The sequence below is a fragment of the Saccopteryx bilineata genome, chromosome X, assembly GCF_036850765.1.
Source record: "Saccopteryx bilineata isolate mSacBil1 chromosome X, mSacBil1_pri_phased_curated, whole genome shotgun sequence".
Taxonomy (NCBI): Eukaryota; Metazoa; Chordata; class Mammalia; order Chiroptera; family Emballonuridae; genus Saccopteryx; species Saccopteryx bilineata.
Genome location: NC_089502.1, coordinates 132491987 through 132511080, shown reverse-complemented (window position 1 = coordinate 132511080; position 19094 = coordinate 132491987). Strand labels below are relative to the sequence as shown.

The following is a 19094-nucleotide window of genomic DNA, read 5'->3' as shown; positions in this document are numbered from 1 at the left end:
TTATTGAATAGACTGTCTTTACCCCATTGTATATTCTTGCCTCCCTGTCACAGATTAATTGACTATGGAGGCATGAGTTTATTTCTGGGCTCTCTGTTATGTTCCATTGATTTATGTGTATGTTTTTATGCCAGTGCCATGCTGTTTTGATTACTGACCTTGCAGTACAGTTTGATATCAGGCAGTGACTCCTCCAACTTTCTTCTTCTTTCTTCAGATTGCTGTGGCCATTCCTGATCTTTTGTGATTTCATATTAATTTTAGGATTATTTGTTCTAGTTATGTGAAAAAGTGCCATTGATATTTTAATAGGAATTGCATTAAATCTACAGATTGCTTTGAATGGTATGGACATTTTAATGATGTTTAATTATGTTAATTCTTTCTATCCTTTGCATGTTTACTTTGTAAAGAAATTACCAAGTTGTTTCCCAGAGTGGCTAGACCATTTCACTTTCCCACCAGCAATGAATGAGTGACCAAATTTCTCCCCATCCTTATCAGTGTATGGTGTTGTCACTTTTTTTTTTTAGCCATTCTGATAAGTGTGTAGTATAACATCTCATTGGGATTTTCATTTTCATTTTCCCATTGGATAGTGACGTTGAACATCTCTTTATGTATTTATTTGCCATTTACATGCCAGGAACCAAGCCTGAATGGTATGGACTTTAGGAACAGAACTAGGGATGACAGCAATAGTTCATCACCTTAAGATATACAACTCCATCTCTGTCCTATATAGCACTGAAAAACATTTATTTCTGGATGGGAAAAAGTTTTTTCTGCCTTGGCTATTGTATTCCTGTATTAGAGCTAATTTTGGGAATGGCATTCTCTCCCCCAGGCTTAAGTCATAACCACTGTACCTTTCCTCTGTTGGCCACTGCCATCAGCCATAGAGAACACCTATCACCTATGCACGTATTGCTTTGTTACAGTTCTCCTTTGTACAAAGCCAAAGAGAAAAGATTTTCACCAAGCCTCTGAGCACTAAAACACCTTGATATTAATTTGTGCTAAAAATAACTGGAGAACTAAAACTTAATTTCATACAAAAAAAGAGAGAGCATGATGACCTTAAGTTATAATGCAAAGGTCTTTGTGGGACCCAGGAGTTATTTTTACACAGATAGTGGCAACCATGAGTGATACATTATATACCCTGTGGCTTTCCCATCAAGAAGATGGTTATGAAAGGAAATAAAACCCCACCTTTAATAACCAGACACACACACATGATGCTAGACACAGGCTGTTTTTATGGGAGAAACAAATCATGTACTTGAGTACGCTGTCTAGAGGGCTGTGTATAAATAAAAGTGGCTTTACACAATTATTTGAATAATGATAATTTAATGATTTTTACACTAAAAAAATGTAGGCTAACTAGAATTTTCTGCTCAAATCTGAATGTAAAGTTGAACAATTTAAAAACAGAATTCACAGCCACATATTTCAATGAATTATTTCTGTTCACTTGAGAAAGATGGGGGTACACTATATTCCAAGGCTTATGAAGACATTTCTGTAAGAGGAATCAAATCATGTCAAATGGAGGAAAAATGGTTTGAATTCCAATAAATCATTCCTCTTGGACTAGGACAACTTTCAACAAGAAGAGTTTCACAAAATTTCATTTAATCATCTTCTTTACAAAGCACAATACTTAAGACTTTTCTAAATACAACTTTAGAAAATGAAGCAAAAAAATAATCTCCATAGATGCTGGTCAAGTCCATGCTGAATGCAAAAGAATTTTTTCAAAAGTGATACTGCTAAGCTTCTTAGTATTTTTGACGGGTCCATTTTACAAAGAGTAAAGATGGCTGTTCAGACAGTGGCTCATCCAGGTCCATGATGTAGAATCCTCTTGCTGGTTGGGTAGCCCAAGGGTCAGTAATGAAGCTAGATATGCCAACTTTTTTTAGAATCGTTTCTCCCTCTCCTTATACAAAGAAAGCCAGTGGCCTCTACATTCCAGGTATCCAGTGCCCCATCAGGGCACTTTAACCTCTCAATTTAATTATTAACAATCCTACTCTGTATACACATTATATAAAACTATATCATTAAGGAATTTCATTGTAAGTAAATGAGAAATCCAAATGTCAAAGAATCAAAGCCTCATTCTTAGATGGTGGGAAATCTTTGAAGGCTTCAAGTTTAACATAGAAATGCTTAGAACAGTCAAGGGGTATAGGAATATTTTATGCTGCTCTTGGAAACCTGGCAATCCTGGCCTCAAGCACACCGAGAGTAAGGCTGCTGAAAAGAAATGGAATGCAGGATGCGAGGTTTCTCCCTTTACACCCTCCTCTTTCCTTAATTCCCTTCCTTAACTCTGGCAGACCAGGTGTCTAGGCTCTGTTAATACTCTGGAGGAAGTAGCAGCCTCAAGCAGCAAGGATGAGTATGTAGGCAAGAGGAAGGTAGGGGAAGAGAGAAAGAAATTTTTATTTGTAATACTTTCAATGATCAATAACATGTGATGATTTATTTTTGCATCACTCCTTTAGTGTTACCAATTCTCATTGTTGTGGTTGTGAAAATCTACTAATGTTTAGTACTTTTACTCTAAAACGCAGAAAATAGACAAAGCAGCTTTTTAGAAACACATAAAACATCTTCAGGGGCTATTAAGGGACAACCATCCCCAATCTCCAAACAATCTTGCAATACAGTATGCCCCCTTACTTTCAGCTAAGGATGAGGAAGCAGTTACATAGACTAAGGCTCAACTGTTCATTTGCTACAAAGGTAAAGCAGACAAGCAAACACTCGTTTCCTTGGGAGGGAAAAAGCAGTTCAAAAAGTGCCAGAAAGAACCAATGGCTACACTTCAACAAGAGCTCCCCACCCCACCCCCCATTCCCTTGCATCTGAGGAAGGGGGTTACAAGAGAGTGAGGCAAATGACATCATGTGAGTAGTTAAAATAGTAACACAGAGATAACCCAGTGCAGGAAATAATACAACTTCCCCCCCTTGTTTTTATTTGCATTTTATTTTTATTTATTTTTGCTTTAATAATGCATATTCTGATCACGCAAAAGGTGCAAAGGACACAAAGCAGGGATTTAACTCGGCTGATGAAAAATCAAGCAGGGGTGACATTTCTAGTTCCTCGAACAACCTAAAACTAGGCGAACTTAAAAGTCGCAGCTGGTACCACAGAGCACACCCAACGTCACAGCTGTCTCCTCTTAGAACCTTTGGCTAGGGGAGAGAAGCTTTGAAGACACTGGCCTCTAGTGGACTTTGATCAATAGCTAAAAAAAATTATTTTTTCTTAAAATCATGGTAGCTGCATCACAAAAGTTCCAATCAAGAGGGTGGTAAAAAGAAGGCACAGATCATTGCAAATACCAGATTTTTCTCTTTCTCTTTTTGTAAATATACCTTCACATATAAGCTAAAATTGATCTCAAGGTGGTGGGGTTTGCTGGCAGGGAAAGGGATGGGTTGGACCTAAAATTGCATATGTAATAGACTCCTAGAGGGGACACAAAGCGAGGCAGCTTTTCGCCTGCAGCAAAAGAAAGAGACGCTCACTCTGGACTAAGTGTAATACAAATACTGGGGGGACCTGCGACAAAACACGATTTAAAAAATCATAAAATTATAAAGCTTGTAAACGAATAATCTGAAATTACATTTTATTAATGGAAAATATCATCAAAATAGTACCACTATGGACTAAACTGCCTGAGTTTTCATTTCACGTGACATCTCATAATAATAATAAAAAAAAAAGCCTTTAGCACAATTTTGCTCTGTTTAAGTCACAACCAGTGCCAGACCCAGGACTACACCATGGGGAAGAGACTCCTCTTGGATGGAATTTGTGTTGTGCTATCAAGACTTTTGTGCTAATCTTTCAAACAAGGACATATTGAGGCAAATCTTTAATCTTTTGGCACAAGGTTATTTTGGCTGGGGCAGAAAATTTGAGTCTTGGACTCAGGATGAATAATGCGACATTTCATTTATCAAGTATTCATTTTGATTGAAGAGCTTTCTTTATGTCATTAACTTCCATCTATAAAGGAAAAAAAAAGAAGAGCCAACAAAATCATAATGAATTGGCTGGTTTGATTGAAGCTGAAAAATAATCAACCTGGTTGACTGAAAAGATATAATCAACTTGACAATATCCAAGGCAAAAGGGGGAAAATGACACCTGAATGAAGAGTTGACAATGATGCCAGAAGTGCACAAGGCCAAAGAACTCGCACACAGATGCGATGCGCTAGGTTGGAAATGGGGGTGTTCTCATTCGCAGGCTATCAGTATCCAAAATTTGTTGTCAAAAGCAACAATAGTTCCAGTTTCCTGGCAACAGGGAGGAGCAGGCTGCACTGACATGTGGGACCACCTGGCTGTGTTGGAAGGCAGCTGCGGTTGGGCCCAGAAGACATCCGTCAGCACTCCCAAAGTGATGCTAAGCAGTTACCTATCCTTTCTTTAAGCAGCATGGGTGTTAATCTCCACCAAGGGCACCAACTGGATGAAAGTTGAAAGTCTTCCTTTGGCCATTTGGTAACTGCTGGATTGGATCAGAGGCTAGAAGGGTACGGGGCTCTGAGACCCTGGCAGGACTGATACAACCATCAAGGAGAAGTCAGAAAGATGACGAGCAAAGTGCCCAGTGTGAGCAGCTGCTTTCCTTGGAGCCCCACTGACCGCATGGCAGAAGCCAGCTGGCAGTGGGGTCTCCCAGCTCCCTGTCCTCGGGCAGTTACTACAGGGAGGACTTTTCCCAGAGGAGATGTTTCAGGGAAGTTCCAAGTGAGAAACCCAACTGGGGGCACATTTACTCATGTCTCCCTCCCCCAAAACTTCTCGGATCCCAGGAGGGAATATGAAGTGAGCTTATAAAATGCTAAGGAAATTGCCACAGGAAGTGTACCTAAATCTGTAGAAAAGTAACGAGCATTTATTTTCAAAATAAAGTGCTGATGCTGCCCCACCCCCACTGGAGCCCCTCATGAAGCAGCAGGACCCCGAGGGACCCACCTGCAGTCGAAGCCGGATTTTCTTCTCTTCATCCAACTCTGACAGTAACTGCTTAATCTCTCTTCTGAAAAGCAAACAACAATGAAATTTTTTTTAAAAAGCTCAGACTTCCCCAATAAGAGATAAGAAGCCTCTTATCACTACAAAATCCATCTGGCCCTTTTATCATACAAAGAAAATGTGAACAGAACATTGTTCTCTTTGCATTGTTATTGCTTAAAAATGTTCAGAGACAGAAAGGCTTGCCATTATTTCTGGGCTGCCAAAATATGTAGACACCAAATGGTAGGTCTGAAAGGACTTTTGAGAGCCATCAGTTCAAGCTTCTCCTAAAGCAGATGAGGAAACGGCCTAGAGAGGTGGCCGACTTGCTCAAGGATTAGACTCCACGTATCCAGGCTTATTTTCTGTTGTCTTCCCTCTGCCATCTTGACCAGAAACGAACTGTCCCTTTATTATAGAATCACTGGTTTTTAAATGTACTTACATAATAATTTTCACTGTAGACATTTTTACCCTTCTATATATTATATTTTCCTTCATTTTTCCCAGAGCTTTAAATTAATAAAATGTTGTTGGTATGTTTTTGTGGATTCTCACAAAATCCTACCAATAGTTATAACTGAAAACTCACAGGTAAAAAAAGAACTGAACTAACAATATGATAATCATGTTATAGATATAGAGCAAGTAGAGGACACACAGCCTAATACCCTTTCCAACCTTAAGTGATGAAGTGAAAACTAATCATCTTGCAAACTCCGGGCTCTATACTTAAGACATGGCAACCATGTCAATTGCTCAGAGAGCTGCACTGCAGTTTAGGGTATCAAACACTCCATTTTACACGTGCACTTTTACAACCTGGATTGAAAAATCAAAAAGCAAGGACTGCAGAAACAGCAGAACAAAGAAGGTAGAAGTTATATTGCATTTGCTCACTTCGGATGGGCACCAATGATGGTCCCTAGACTTAAGCCAGTGTCCCAACACTGTTGTCAACACACTGGGTTCTCTGACAATCACCAGTGTGACTCATTACTATAAAGGCAAACCTCAGAGATACTGGGGGGGGGAGTTCAGACCACTGCAATAGAGCAAATATTGCAATAAGATGAGCTGTAATCTTTTTGCTGGTAGAAGGTCTAGATTTCAATTTATAAACAATACAACAACTGTGAGGCTCAATAAAGCAAGGTATAATAAAATGAGGCGTACCTATATTTTTTCAAGCACACACTGTACACCACTATCTCAGTACATACTTCTTAGGGCTTAGGAAAGATGTTGGAAGTGAAGTCCTAAGCAAACAGCAAGACTCCAGGAAGACAATGGCAGGTAAAGCCTCCAGGGGTCCAAGTGTGGGGAGTGGTTAGTTGGGAAGGGAGGTGCAAAGACAGTCACTAAGTCTTGAACTAGTAAAACAGGCCCTCAGTCCACAAGAAAGAATGAAGATGGGGGAATTTATGGAGAGAAACAGGGCAGAAGAGGGGAGGTGAGAACAAGCACATTTGGGGATAAATGGAGTAGGCACAGACTTGAGCTGAAGGCTCAGAAAGCTGAGAAGAAGGTGACACGAAGAGCTAAGGTAGGAGACTGGTGGGAACCCTGGGCAATAAGGACAGGCTGAGGAGGGCTGGCAAAGGCAGGCCTTGGAGAGGGGCCACTGTGATGTATGTGTTCACTGAGGTGTTGGCTAGGGAGAGATAATCCTGGCCAATATGCCCGGGCTTCACAGTGGAGAGATGAACATAGACTGGAGCATCCCCAAAGCACAGGCAATTCTGCACTCAGATGCAGGCAATTTCAGACATTCAGGAAGGTTCCAGGTCCCTTTCAGAGGGCCTCAAGGGCTGAAGCCCTGGATCCAAGTTGGTCTGACCCAATGATGGTCCTGTTCAGATGGTTGAGAACCAGTGCTCTGAATTGTACTGTGGTGTGGATCATTGTCTAGGTAGGAGCACTAATGTCATCTGGACATAGATGGGAGCCTTTGGGTACCCAAACCTGTAATGTCTGGAGCCAGATAGGAGCTGGGGACTTTAAGGAGGTAGTGGCAGCATGGCTGGCCCCAGGAGACCCTCTCTGGTTCCATCCTGCCTGTCTGCATCGCTATCTGATGGGCCCCTTCCAGGTGGGGGGCAAGGCCAGCCTGAGGGGAAAAAGACCCGAATAGATACACAAAGCTCAAAGTGAGTTCCACAGAACTCTCATCCTAGAATGCTCTCGGAAAAAAAAGGGGGGGGGGGTTCTGTGATTAAGTATGTTTGGGAAATATTGCCTATGCTATCCTTGCCATCGTCCCAAGGTACAGCAGAGGCTCTGAGCAGTCCTTCAGAAAAGAAATTAACTTTGTTTAACCCAATTATTCCCAAAAGTACTGGGCTGCAAAACACTTCTGGGGCCTCCAGGCCAGTGCAGGGAGGCAGGCGCTGGGGAGCTCTTCAAGGGCGTGATTCTCTGTCTCCCCTGCCCAGGCAGCTCCCACCCAGGAGGCCAGGCGCCAGGGATGCGCTGACCCACCGCCCACGGGCTGCTCTGTGTGCCCACGACCCTGCCCAGGCAGTCCCCTTTGCTGGTGTGCTCTGCTCTTGGCAACCTTGGATCATCTTTCAAAATCTAACTCAGGAAACACTTCGTTGAGATGCCTTTCCCCCGCCACCCCATTCCCTCAAGAAAGAGCTGCCTCTGAAACTCTCTGAGCTTCAGTTTACTCAGATAAGTACCTCCTGACTTCTAATCCTGTGAGCATTTTTTGTCACTGCATAAGGCGTCCTGGGTAATATTGACGTGTGCTAGTTATTTTCACTTACACATCTTTCTCCCAAGTGCTCCGTGAGGATGAGAGATGCGGAGAGAGCATGTGTGTGTGCATGCACAAAGAGAAGCCCAAGTTTCGTGGGGAGAGCATCTTGCTGAATATAAAGTCCTAGGTTTAAAGATTCCCTACATCTTTTCATACATGACAGCCCATAAATGCAAGCCAGTCACTACGTTAGGCAGCTAACTGAAGAAATTGCAGTTTTTCTAATGCCAGAGGAAAAGCTGGCTGTTGGGCTGATTAAGAAGTGGCATGTGTGGGCCCTGGTCGGCTAGCTCAGTGGTAGAGCATGTGGCCCAGCATGTGGAAGTCCCGGGTTTGATCCCCAGCCAGGGCACACAGGAGAAGTGCCCATCTGCTTTTCCACCCCTCCCCCTCTCCTTTCTCTTTGTCTCTCTCTTCTCCTCCCACAATCAAGGCTCCATGGGAGCAAAGTTGGCCCGGGTGCTGAGGACAGCTCCACGGCCTCTGCCTCATGGCTAGAATGGCTCTACTTGCAGCAGAGCAACACCCCGGGGGGGGGGTTGGCGAGCATCACCCCCTGGTGGGCATGCCGGGTGGATCCCAGTTGAGCACATGCGGGAGTCTGTCTCTCTGCCTCCCCGCTTCTCACTTCAGAAAAATACAAAAAGAAAAAAAAAAAAGAAGTGGCACGTGTGCACACTGTATTGTACCAGGATCTTTCCGGTCGGCAGCCTGCTGAGGATGTCAGTCCTTGTAACCTCTTCCTCCCTGTGTGCCCCTTGGCTACCCCAGTTACACGTGGAGCTGAGCTCAGCGAAGCTCACTGCCACCCCCTGCTGCCGCCGTCACGGGGAGGCTGGCCCCCTCCAGGGCAGGCTGGGACCCAGGCTTGCAGGCTAGGTCCTGGCGCAGCAGCGAGCGGCCCAGAGGCCGGTGAAGAAGGGGCTGCAGACACTCACTTCTGCTGATCCTTCATGGTCTCGATGATACTCCGCAGCTCGCGCACCTGCATCCTTAGCTCCTCCACGGCCGCCTGGCTGCTGGCCACAGGCTCCATCTTTGGTTTTACTTCCGTGCCAAAGAGAGATGGGGAGTTGGCTCTGTGTCCAGCTGTTCCCAAAGAGGATGACAAGGGAGAGGGTGCCACCGAGGAGAGGGTGGCTGGCCCACCACCGCCACCTGCAGCCATGGTCCCTGGCTTGTGCAGCAGGGGTCCTTTGTTGTCAGACACCTGTGACAAGGGAGGGCAGAGAGGCATCAGGCCAGGGACTCCTGGTTAGCAGCCCCCCTCTATATCACTGCCCCCACCCCTGCCCACACACTCCTCACTCATTCATTCACCCAGAAGCTCCCAAGGTCTAGTTGGTACAAGCATCTCCCCCCAGAAGTGCCTTCCCCTTTATGTTTTAAATTTGACCACCTTTCAGGCCAGATTGTTCCTATCTGTTTAATGTGCACATCCCAGAGTCTCACATACTTGCTAGGCTCTGAAAACTTTGAGTGAGCAAAACCTTTTCCTGGCTGTCAGGGAGCTCAGGACCCAGTGAGGTGTAGACAGACAGAGCAACCAACACCCTGCAGATAAGGGTGAAGTCTATACACAAAGCCGCGGAAGTACAAGTGGAGCTGAGCTCAGCGAAGCCTCTCGGGTTCACACTCACTGCCACCCCCTGCTGCCACCATCACGGGGAGGCTGCCCGCCCTCCAGGGCAGGCTGGGACCCAGGCTTGTAGGCTAGGTCCTGGCTTAGCAGCGGGTGACCCAGAGGCCGGTGAAGAAGGGGCTGAGCCACACGTCCAGTGGGCAGAGCCAACAATGAAAGTTAGCGAGGCCAGAGAAACTGCCAGAGGAAGAGAAAGCTGTGCGGGTGAAGACCACAGAGGTAGAAGAAAAGATGCCAATCCAATGATGGAAGCTGGGAGCTTCCATATTGAAGAGGTGGGGAGAAAAGGTAGAGCCCTTGAGGACCAGGACAGAATGGTGAGGGACAGTACAAAGCCAGACCGGAAGAGGAGCCTGCGTTATGGAGGTCCCCTTGCAATAGTTTCCAGAAGAAAAGAAATAGTTGGATAAGTGGGTCAAGGGTGCTAAGAGGAAAACTGGGGTGGCCACTGGGTGGAGCTACAGAGACCAACACCTGGTCAGGGCAGTCAGTGCCTGCTTAAGAGGGAAGGGGTGTCACTTGCAAGTTTAGAACTCCTGTAAGAAACTCGGCAGAGGAAGGAAGAAGGGAGGAAGAGAGAGGAGGTTCACAGAGAGGCCTCAGGAGGAGATAGGATCGAGGAAGGGTTTTGTTGATTCTCAAAGAAGAGGGAGACCCTGAGCTCGATCATATGCTGGGGGAAAGAGCCCGAGAGGGCCAGACTAGAGACAAGGGAGACAGGCAGAGGAGGCAGGGTGCAGCCGTTTCCCGAGGAGACCAGGAGGGCACGTGGCATCAGGCAGTCGTGGGCTGGAGGTAAAGGGGCACGTGGCTGGCCCAGGGGAGGAGGCCACAGCAGGGGAAGGGGAGATGCAGGCAGGTGGGAGGACAGGACGTTGAGAGGCGAGGGGGTGAGTGACAGGCAGAAATTAAGGCTAGTGGTGAAGCTGGGCCACACAGCTGGAACTCCCTCTAGCAGCAGGTGCCCAGGACGGGAGCCAAGAAGGGGCTTGGCTGGCATGGTGAGGAGGCAGCATCTGTAGTCAGACTGTGCTGGAGGGAGAGACTGGGCAGAGTAACCCAGAGGCAGATGGGCCAGCGTTCCCAGCCTCTCTGCTCGCCTTTCTCTGCCAAGTTACCACTGAGGAAAAGCGCTTTCTGCTGCCAGAGATGGGAATCAGCCACCCCATGCTTATTGTTCGCGGGGGTTATAGTGAAAGGAAAGAGGGACTGACATTTACGGACACTAGTCATCTGCAGGATGTCGGCTAGACAATTGAAACAAGGATCCCAAGTTTGGCACCCATGTTTGACTGAGCAGGAAATGGAGGCTTAGGGATGGGGCTGAGAAATTCCCCAACTCTCAGAGCTAATAACTGGCAGAGCTGGGATCCAATCCTTTCCCCCAAGAGTTGGACCCTCAAGCCAGCTACTATGACTGTGGCTGCCCAAGTATGAAAATTCACCCTCCTGTCTTTATTTTCTTTGTTTTTTTTTCCCTATTCCTGAGTTCACACTTTTTCACATTTTTTGTCATGTATGCTCATGTACCTCCCCCAACCACCAATGTCCTCACACTGACTAACTTCCGGGCATTTCTTGAACGAATGCTTCTCGGAACATTTCCTATATGACCTGCTCTCTAGGCCCCTTTTGGCTATCAAGTAATTTTAAAACCCTCACAGAATAGAGGCCATATATCTTCCCCAAATTAGTTCAAGTGGAATTTCTAGAAGCAATAAATAATATGATATGACAGCTGCAGGGAAGTGAAGTGGGCTTTCGGGATAGAACTGAGAATCAGAAACGTGAAGAGCCACTGCCCACCAGTAGATGTCACTGTAGAAACACGCCAAGGATGTCTGAGAAGCCAGAGAAACGCAACCAACTGTAAGTGTATATACTGTACCTATGGTCACCAGAAAAAAACCCCCAAAAAACAAAAAACGATCCTTTTTTTTTTTTTTTTTTTTTGCAAATGGAATCCTTTTATAAAGGAATAAAGCTTCAGTTTTATGAATAATTTCAACTGATCTGTTTTTATGGTATATTTTTGCTTACTGTATCAGATGTCAAACAATCTTAAGTATGGGAAGAAAAATCTCACGTAACGTTTTATTTCTTTGTGCTAATTCCTGCTACAAATGCCTTTTAAAATGACTGCAGTTTCTACTTGTAGGCAGAAAGTAGTTGCAAGTATTTACAGAAAATAATTCCAATTGACTGGGTTCTCTTAGAATAAATTTCAAAGTCTTGGTTATCCTTCAGAAGCCACACTCAGTTGCTAAATAGTCTTCTCTGCTCACAAGCCAATAACTTAAAACAGCTACACCATCCCCTGGCCATGCAACGAAATAAATATGTTTTTAGACTATAACTGTATCCTAATAAATAAATCCAAATATCCTTTTAAAGACACCACCATTGGTTATTTAAATGCATGAGCTGCCAACCAGTTTGTGCCACCACCAGTTTTGAACATAAAAGTCAAGATCTGGGGCAGAGGGCACAGCATTTAATACAGTTAATGTAGACTTCCTAGACACCTCTAGGCTTTTTAAGCTGTCTTGGTTGTTGAGCTGGTGATGGTGGTGGTGATGGTGTGCGAGGGCATTTGTGTATATGTGGTCGATGATATGAAGAGGAGATCAAATCACAAGACAAAACATGGGAAATCATCCATTGAACTTTACAAAATATAGCAAAACGTGTTCTTCTTTATCTTCTTCAGGACTCGGGGAGTCAAAGATATCACGGCTTGAAAGGGAAAATGGGACAAATAAAAAAATGCTTCTGTCAGAATTACACCTTAGCTGACATGTCAGGGATTCTACCCAGTTTTGGAAACTTTCTAACACGCCTCAGGGTTCTGATGACTAAAGTAATTACTATCACTACAGAATGACAAAAACATGTGTTGTCTGTTGCAAGGAACCAAATGTTTTGCATCCTCCCAAAATTCATATGTGGAAATACTAACCCATTTTGAAGGTATCTGGAGGTGAGACCTTTGGGAGGTAGTTAGGTCATGAGGGTCGATAGAACCCCGTGAATGGGATTAGTGCCCTTATAAAAGGGACCACAGAAAGCTTTCTCATCCTCTTTCTGCCATGAGTGTACAATGAGAAATTGGCTGTCTGCAACCAGAAGAGAGCCCTCACCAGAACCTGATGGTGCTGGAACCCTGATTTTGGACTTACAGCCTCCAAATATGTCAGAAATTTCATTGTTAATAAGCCCCCCAATATATGGCAATGGTACAGCAGCTTGAACTGACTAAGACATCTGTTTATCCTTGTTTGGTTTTTACTCATCATCAGAGCAAACCTGAAAAGGCAGGGATCCGTGATGTTGGGACTCCCTCACCATGGCCAATCACTCACTTGGGTTATGGTAACAGTCTTTGAAGTTTTCTTTGACGTGTCCACTCCTCTGTGTGCAAGCAAAACGTGTTCCTCTTTATCTTCTTCGGGACTTGGGGAGTCAAAGATATCAGGGCTTGAAAGGGAAGACTGGATAAAGCCAAAAAAAAAATGCTTTTGTCAGAATTACACCTTAGCTGACATGGCTTCTGTTAACATAATGCTGTGTGCTTTTTGAAGCACTTGACACTTCCGTTTGTCTCCTCATTATAACCCCATGAGGCAGAAAGTGGGCTATGATCTGTGCACTAGAGATAGTGGCAAAATTGAGATTAAGAAGCAAGTTTTCCTAAACCAGGGATCTTTCTATGGGATGTTTCAACTGATGCCCATTGCAAGAATCCACCATCCAACTTCTCCTGTTCCCTCTACCCCTCAGAGCCTCCCTCTTTCATGTAAACATTTGCTACCATGTGCCAAGCACTGAACTTGGTACTGACCTTAATCGTGACATACCAGGCACAATCCCTGCTCTCAAGGGCTGACACTCCAGTGGGGAAGGACACGCAGGTTGAGAGAAGGCTGCCCCTAACCTGGCTCTCCTCAATTCCCTCCTGATCCTTTTCCAGGACCACTACATCACCATAGTGAAGTGCCTAAAAGGACTTGTCTAAGAGGAAACTGTTTCCAAAGGCAATGGCCTGCGGTCCAGTGACCAAAGTTTCTATAGCCCCAGAGTACAACCCTCCTACCAGCACAGCAAGCCCACACCTAATTTGGTACCTGCCACCAAATTTCTGCCCTCATCACTATGGATAATCAACATCCATTTTGGATTCTATCTTTGCTAAGGCATAATTACAGAATGGCAGCATCCTTTGGTAAAATACGGGGATGACACTCCTAACCTTTCTGCCTCATTGTAAAGATCAAAGAACTGGATGAATGTGCACTGACTCACTGGAATTCATCTGGTAATAAATGATTACTGTGCTAGAATTTTCCTAGTTTAGGACAAAGCAGATGAAAATAAGAGTTCTGGCAGCAAGAAATCTTTTTAAACAAAGATTCTCCCAGAGATCACTTTGGATGAGCTCTATACTTTCTATCCCAATAGTAGGAAAACAGTCCTATATAGAATCCTCACTTGGTGCCATTATAGAAAACTTCTGCTTACAAATACTGTTTTTCTTCTTCTTCTGTGTATCTAGTTAATAAAGCAGAAACATAATACAGTGGTACCTTGAGATACGAACAGACCAACATATTGTACAATTTTTTTTTTTAAGATACAAGCTGCGACTTGGTCTGTATTTTTGTTCGAGATCCGAGCGAAATTCCAAGATACAAGTCATGATTTGGGAAGCTGCTGCTAGTTGGCGTGTTGGCGCATGGGTCCAGTATCGGCAGTTTGATATATGAGTTGACTGACTTACGAGCTTGGTTACAGAATGAATTAAATTTGTATCTCAAGGCACCACTGTACATTTAGAAAATATATAAGCAAAGTTTTAAAATGAAAAAGTCTTGTTTGTTCATCTTTATTTAATCTGAAAATCCAATTACCTAGAACATCTCCCAACCAAGCTTTTTTATTACTCTAAGCTTAACTGCTTAACCACCTTGCAATGCCTGAATCCTTTCATTTTGAGATTTTACTCAAAAAGCCAGTTTCCTCCTACATAATCTATAATTCATAACCTGCCAATCAAAGGAATTCTATAAACATAAATAGCTCAAACTAGTGTGAGAGGACACAGGCTGGGGGGTCATAACTGGGGCATTTTCTCAGTCATTCCCTCCAATGGCCTTTTAGGACTATGTCCTTGTCCACTAATCCCATTATGCTATGAAAAACTTACAGGTGCTAACTGGAAGAAGAGTAAACATGAATTCAATGTGCCTATCCATATGGTGATGGATAGCAATAAATAGAAGAGGGTATAGTAATTCTACTTCTGTAAAGCACAAATGTACCCTATGGTTTTAAGTCCGCAAATAAAGTTGTTCCATACAAAATGCCAAACTTTAAGTTACTGTGCCATAAACTTCCTGCAGGCAGGTACCGTGTACATCTCATTCCCAGCTGTAGTCTTGGTGTCTGGCACAGAGTTGAGCCCACAGGAGATGATACCTATAAATACTTGTCGAATGAGTGAATGAACACATGTGCAGTCTAAAAGGAAAGATGAGATGCCTTTACTTGGTCTCCCAAAATATGTACAAACTCCCAGACATGGGATGTATGGACCAAGGGTGGGAGGTAGATGGTAATTTGCATTTCTGTCTTTAATTCCGGATGCCTCAAGGCCATCTAGATCTTGAAAAGTTGGAAAGAATTTGGAGGGGAAATAAAAATGATGAAGGATTTATAGAGAAGATGTGAAGATGTGGAAGGTAGGATTAAAATTTAAATACAGAGATACCAAGAAGCAATTAAATAGCACGTGTGTCTATGAGGCATGTTAGGGAGGGTGTGGACAGGTGACAGGGAAAGGGAAAAGAAGGTGGTATTGACACAGTACTCTATATAAGAGGGAAAAAGTAATCGACTTTTTCCAGTCTTTCTTCACAAAAGGTGTCAATACATAGTTTCCTCTTGTTTTGTACAAGAGGAAAAATAGAATGACTCAAACCATACTTCCAGACTCAGAAGATATGAGAGAAGAGGTTCAAAGGAAGTGGTATTCTTTTTCTTCTAAATGATGACCTCTTAGATGGGATCAGTGATGAGGTGAAAGTGGAAAGTGTCCTGGAAACCCACAGAAGGTTAATTCCTTGGTGTCTCTGTATGAAGGTCATAAGACCTGCATTCTTAGCAAGGGCAAGATGATGTGATATAGAAAGATAGACAGATAGACAAAGATAGACATACACTGCTTGTGGGAGCATCAAGATTTTTCTACAATTACGTTCACTTCAATGTTTATAATGAAAAACGGGAAACAACTTAAATGTTCAATGATAGTGACTGGATAAACAATCATCTATTCACAAATTAGAATACTAAGCAGCCATTAAATGTGATGTTATGGAAGAATGCATAATGATTGGGGAGAAAAGTACACAATATAAGGGGGAAAAGTAAGTTCCAAACAATGCATACTAAGTGATTCCATTTTAAAAAATTTATTGGTTTTAAATAGAGAGGAAAAGAGAGAGAGGGAGAGAACAAGATCGATTTGTTGTTCCACTTATTTATGCATTCATCAGTTGATTCTTGTATGTGCCTTGACCAGGGATTGAACCTGCAACCTTGGCATATGGAGACAATGCTCTCACCAACTAAGCTACCTGACCAGGGCCTAAGAGATTCCATTTTTTTTTTAGAGATTCCATTTTTGAAGAAACAATTTTATATATAAACAAAATTTTAAATAAAAGGTAAGGCTATAGCAAGAAGTTAACAGTTCTTAGCTCTGGGGAACAGGAGTATGGATAACTTTCTTCTTTATGCATTTCACTGTTTAAATTTGGTACTACTATAATGTGTTACAGGTTTCCAATGAGAAAATCAGTTATTTAAAACAGCCCAAACAAAAACAATTCTCTGGGATACCTGGAGTGTTCTGATTACCCTCTTCAATATGACCATATACCTCATATGTTTAAAGCCAATTTCCTCCAGGTCTTAGCAGGAGAATAAAGTTCCTGACTTCCAAGCACTGGGTAGTAGCCGAGCTTTCTTTAGCACTTTTGTTCTGTTTATTGACCAAACTAGCTTTGTTCTCTTTCCCATCATAAAAAATAACATTATTTTCCCCTTACCAAATTCATTTCAGGTTCAAACAAGAATCAGTCTGGAAGTAGAGAGAAGGAAAGTGGGAACAGGGAGTGCCCACCTTGCCCACAGATACACAAAGAACAAACAGAAATAACTGCCTGCTTCCAGAAGACTCTCAGATCACCAATGTATCTCATGACCTCCTTCTCCCCACTTGTCTTCAGAACAGCCACTTGTAGAAGAGTTCTTAACTAGACTCTGTAATAGTTCCCGCATTTGAGCTGTAGAGGATTGAGGAGACACTTACGGATGTGAGGGACTGGGATGGAGGCCGTCTCCCTGTGGCTTTTGGTCGGCTTGTGGTGGGATGACTGAGTTTCTCAGTAGATGACACCACGGAGTCAAAACCTTCTAAGTCTAAAACAAAAGGAAAACAGATTTTTAAGAGTGAGGAAAGGTTCTCATGATATGCCAGATGCACCTCGTTCTCCTTAACAATCATCCTTTATGCCTGGATTACATTTCATCATTTATGAAGGCTGTTTATATCCTTTGGTTATTCAATAAACACAACTCAGACAGAATGAAGAATCATTTCCACCTCAGTTTAACAAGCTAACAAGGAGGAGAGAGAAAGATGATTTTTCTTCCCCTCTTCCATACCTATATTCATAAATTCTGAAAAGCTACAGGAAGAGGAGTAAAGGAGGATTCTTCTTTATTCCACAAATTCAAGCTCATTTTGGTAGATAAAACATTCTTGCAGCCTCATCACAAAAAGTAGTCATCATGAGGTACAACATCCTTGGACAAGTGAATGTTGGTCGTTGATTCTAAAAGACAAGAGAGGGCTAGCTCCTCTCTAGTTGTACTGCAGTACTCTGGCTGTCAGTTCTCACCCTGACATTAGACCATAAACTCTCTGGAGGTGGAGGCAAGCTTCCCCTTCTCCAGATAACTCACAGAGCCTGGCACCATTCTCTTTCCAGAGGCATCACTCAATGAAGGCATCATCTTTGGTCATCAGTATGCTTATTCACTCCATTATGATTGAGCAACTACTCCGTGCCACACGCACACGCACACGCACACGCACACAGCTCAATACCAAGGCTACAACAGTGAGTACAGTGGACACAAACCTTCCCTTAGAGACCTTACATTTCTGTGACCGATGTCTGAGTTGAATGCAGAATTAATTATTCAGACAGATAATTACTGTACCTGGCATGTGACCAGGAGGAAGGCTTTGACTTTGCCATCCCCTTCAACAAATGATCAGGCCAAGTGGTTACCTAGATACGCAGAGTTTTAAGGATTTACAGATGAAGTGTAGATGCACATGTGATGCACAAAGGAAAGGCTGGCAGAAAGGGGCCAACCCTGGGACCCATTATTGTTTGTGACTGGGGCAACACCATCTCTTTCTGACAAGTGTACTGTGTTTCATATGTTATACCAGGTACCGCCTTCCCAACCATTCCTCATTCTCCCTTTAATGTAGCCTCAGTTTGGTTTCAAGACAATGTGCCCAGCCTCTGATAACTCTCTGTTATTTCAGCCAATTTTAATCAGATATTCTTTATTTGCGCCTGAAAGCATCCTAATCCATAACTCCAAGTCTGTTGGCTCAGGACAGAAAAGAGAAAAGTTATGTGTTTTTTACGTCCTTGTTTTTGGGAGAGCTCTTTTGTTGGTGGTTATAATAAGCAATCTGGCTGGGTGATGGCTTTATTCTATTAATGAGCAGTCAGGTGTTGTCTGAAAATTATTTCCTTTAGTGGAATATGCAAAACCAAGCACAAGTCACTGGTCAGGGCAAACCATTACATTACACCTGGGATTATAAAAAGTGACTTTATTCTAGAACCTGGTGAATGAATAATTAGTCAATGAACTCATATTATCAGGGCAAGGCAAGTATAATGAAAGGCTAAATATTTGCAGAAACAGCACAAAGAAAAATATCAACAGTGCTCAGAGGCCAAAGGGGAAGCCTGTCAAAACCCAGCACCAGAGTGAGGTGGTTCAAGGTTCTCCCACCCCACAAGCCTGCTCAGCAGGGCTCAGGGATGGGCCAAGACCCCCACTGCTAGGTGGACCTCTCCAGAGCTAGTTCACTGCCCTGACCCTCTCAGGGGCCTTCCCTTTAAGAAAACCTTATTTTCCTAAAAGGTTCCCTTCCTGACTACACCCCAGGACTCACCTCTACTAACTCCATGTTGTATGAAAAGGAAAGTCCCCATTACACACTGGGGTTGATTCCAAAAGCTACCATCTGACATTAATATCCTTCCAATTAATTTTTTTAAGTCACCTTTTTCTCTGACTACAAAAGCAACATGTGCTCAATGTATAATTTAAGAAACTAAAAATTTAAAACAAAAGAAAGTCAATTATAATCTTACCACACTTGGACAACCACTATTAGCATTTCAGGATATGATCCTCCAGACCTTTTCTATAAATAGTCTAGTTTACACTACGTGTAGCATTGCATTCTGTTTATTTCATTAGCATAACATGCCACAACTCTAAAAAATTTTTTCATAAATATTTTGAT

The 19094-nt window shown here is 43.2% G+C and overlaps 1 protein-coding gene across 8 annotated transcripts in view; it reads right to left on the bottom strand.

The window, feature by feature from the left end:
• Positions 1 to 1624: 1624 nt before the first annotated feature.
• SH3KBP1 (SH3 domain containing kinase binding protein 1) overlaps positions 1625 to 19094 on the bottom strand; it is a 467100-nt gene continuing 449630 nt past the window's right edge. For 6 of the 8 annotated variants that reach the window (XM_066248853.1, XM_066248848.1, XM_066248845.1 and 3 more), the window contains 5 exons: positions 16839 to 16948; positions 12829 to 12957; positions 8763 to 9034; positions 5019 to 5082; positions 1625 to 4041 (listed from right to left, as the gene is read on the bottom strand). In XM_066248853.1, coding sequence (XP_066104950.1) covers positions 4000 to 4041; positions 5019 to 5082; positions 8763 to 9034; positions 12829 to 12957; positions 16839 to 16948 — 617 coding nt within the window. In that variant the 3' untranslated portion in view covers positions 1625 to 3999. The remainder of the gene's footprint in view (positions 4042 to 5018; positions 5083 to 8762; positions 9035 to 12828; positions 12958 to 16838; positions 16949 to 19094) is intronic. The other 2 variants (XM_066248849.1, XM_066248852.1) reach the window with 1 other exon arrangement.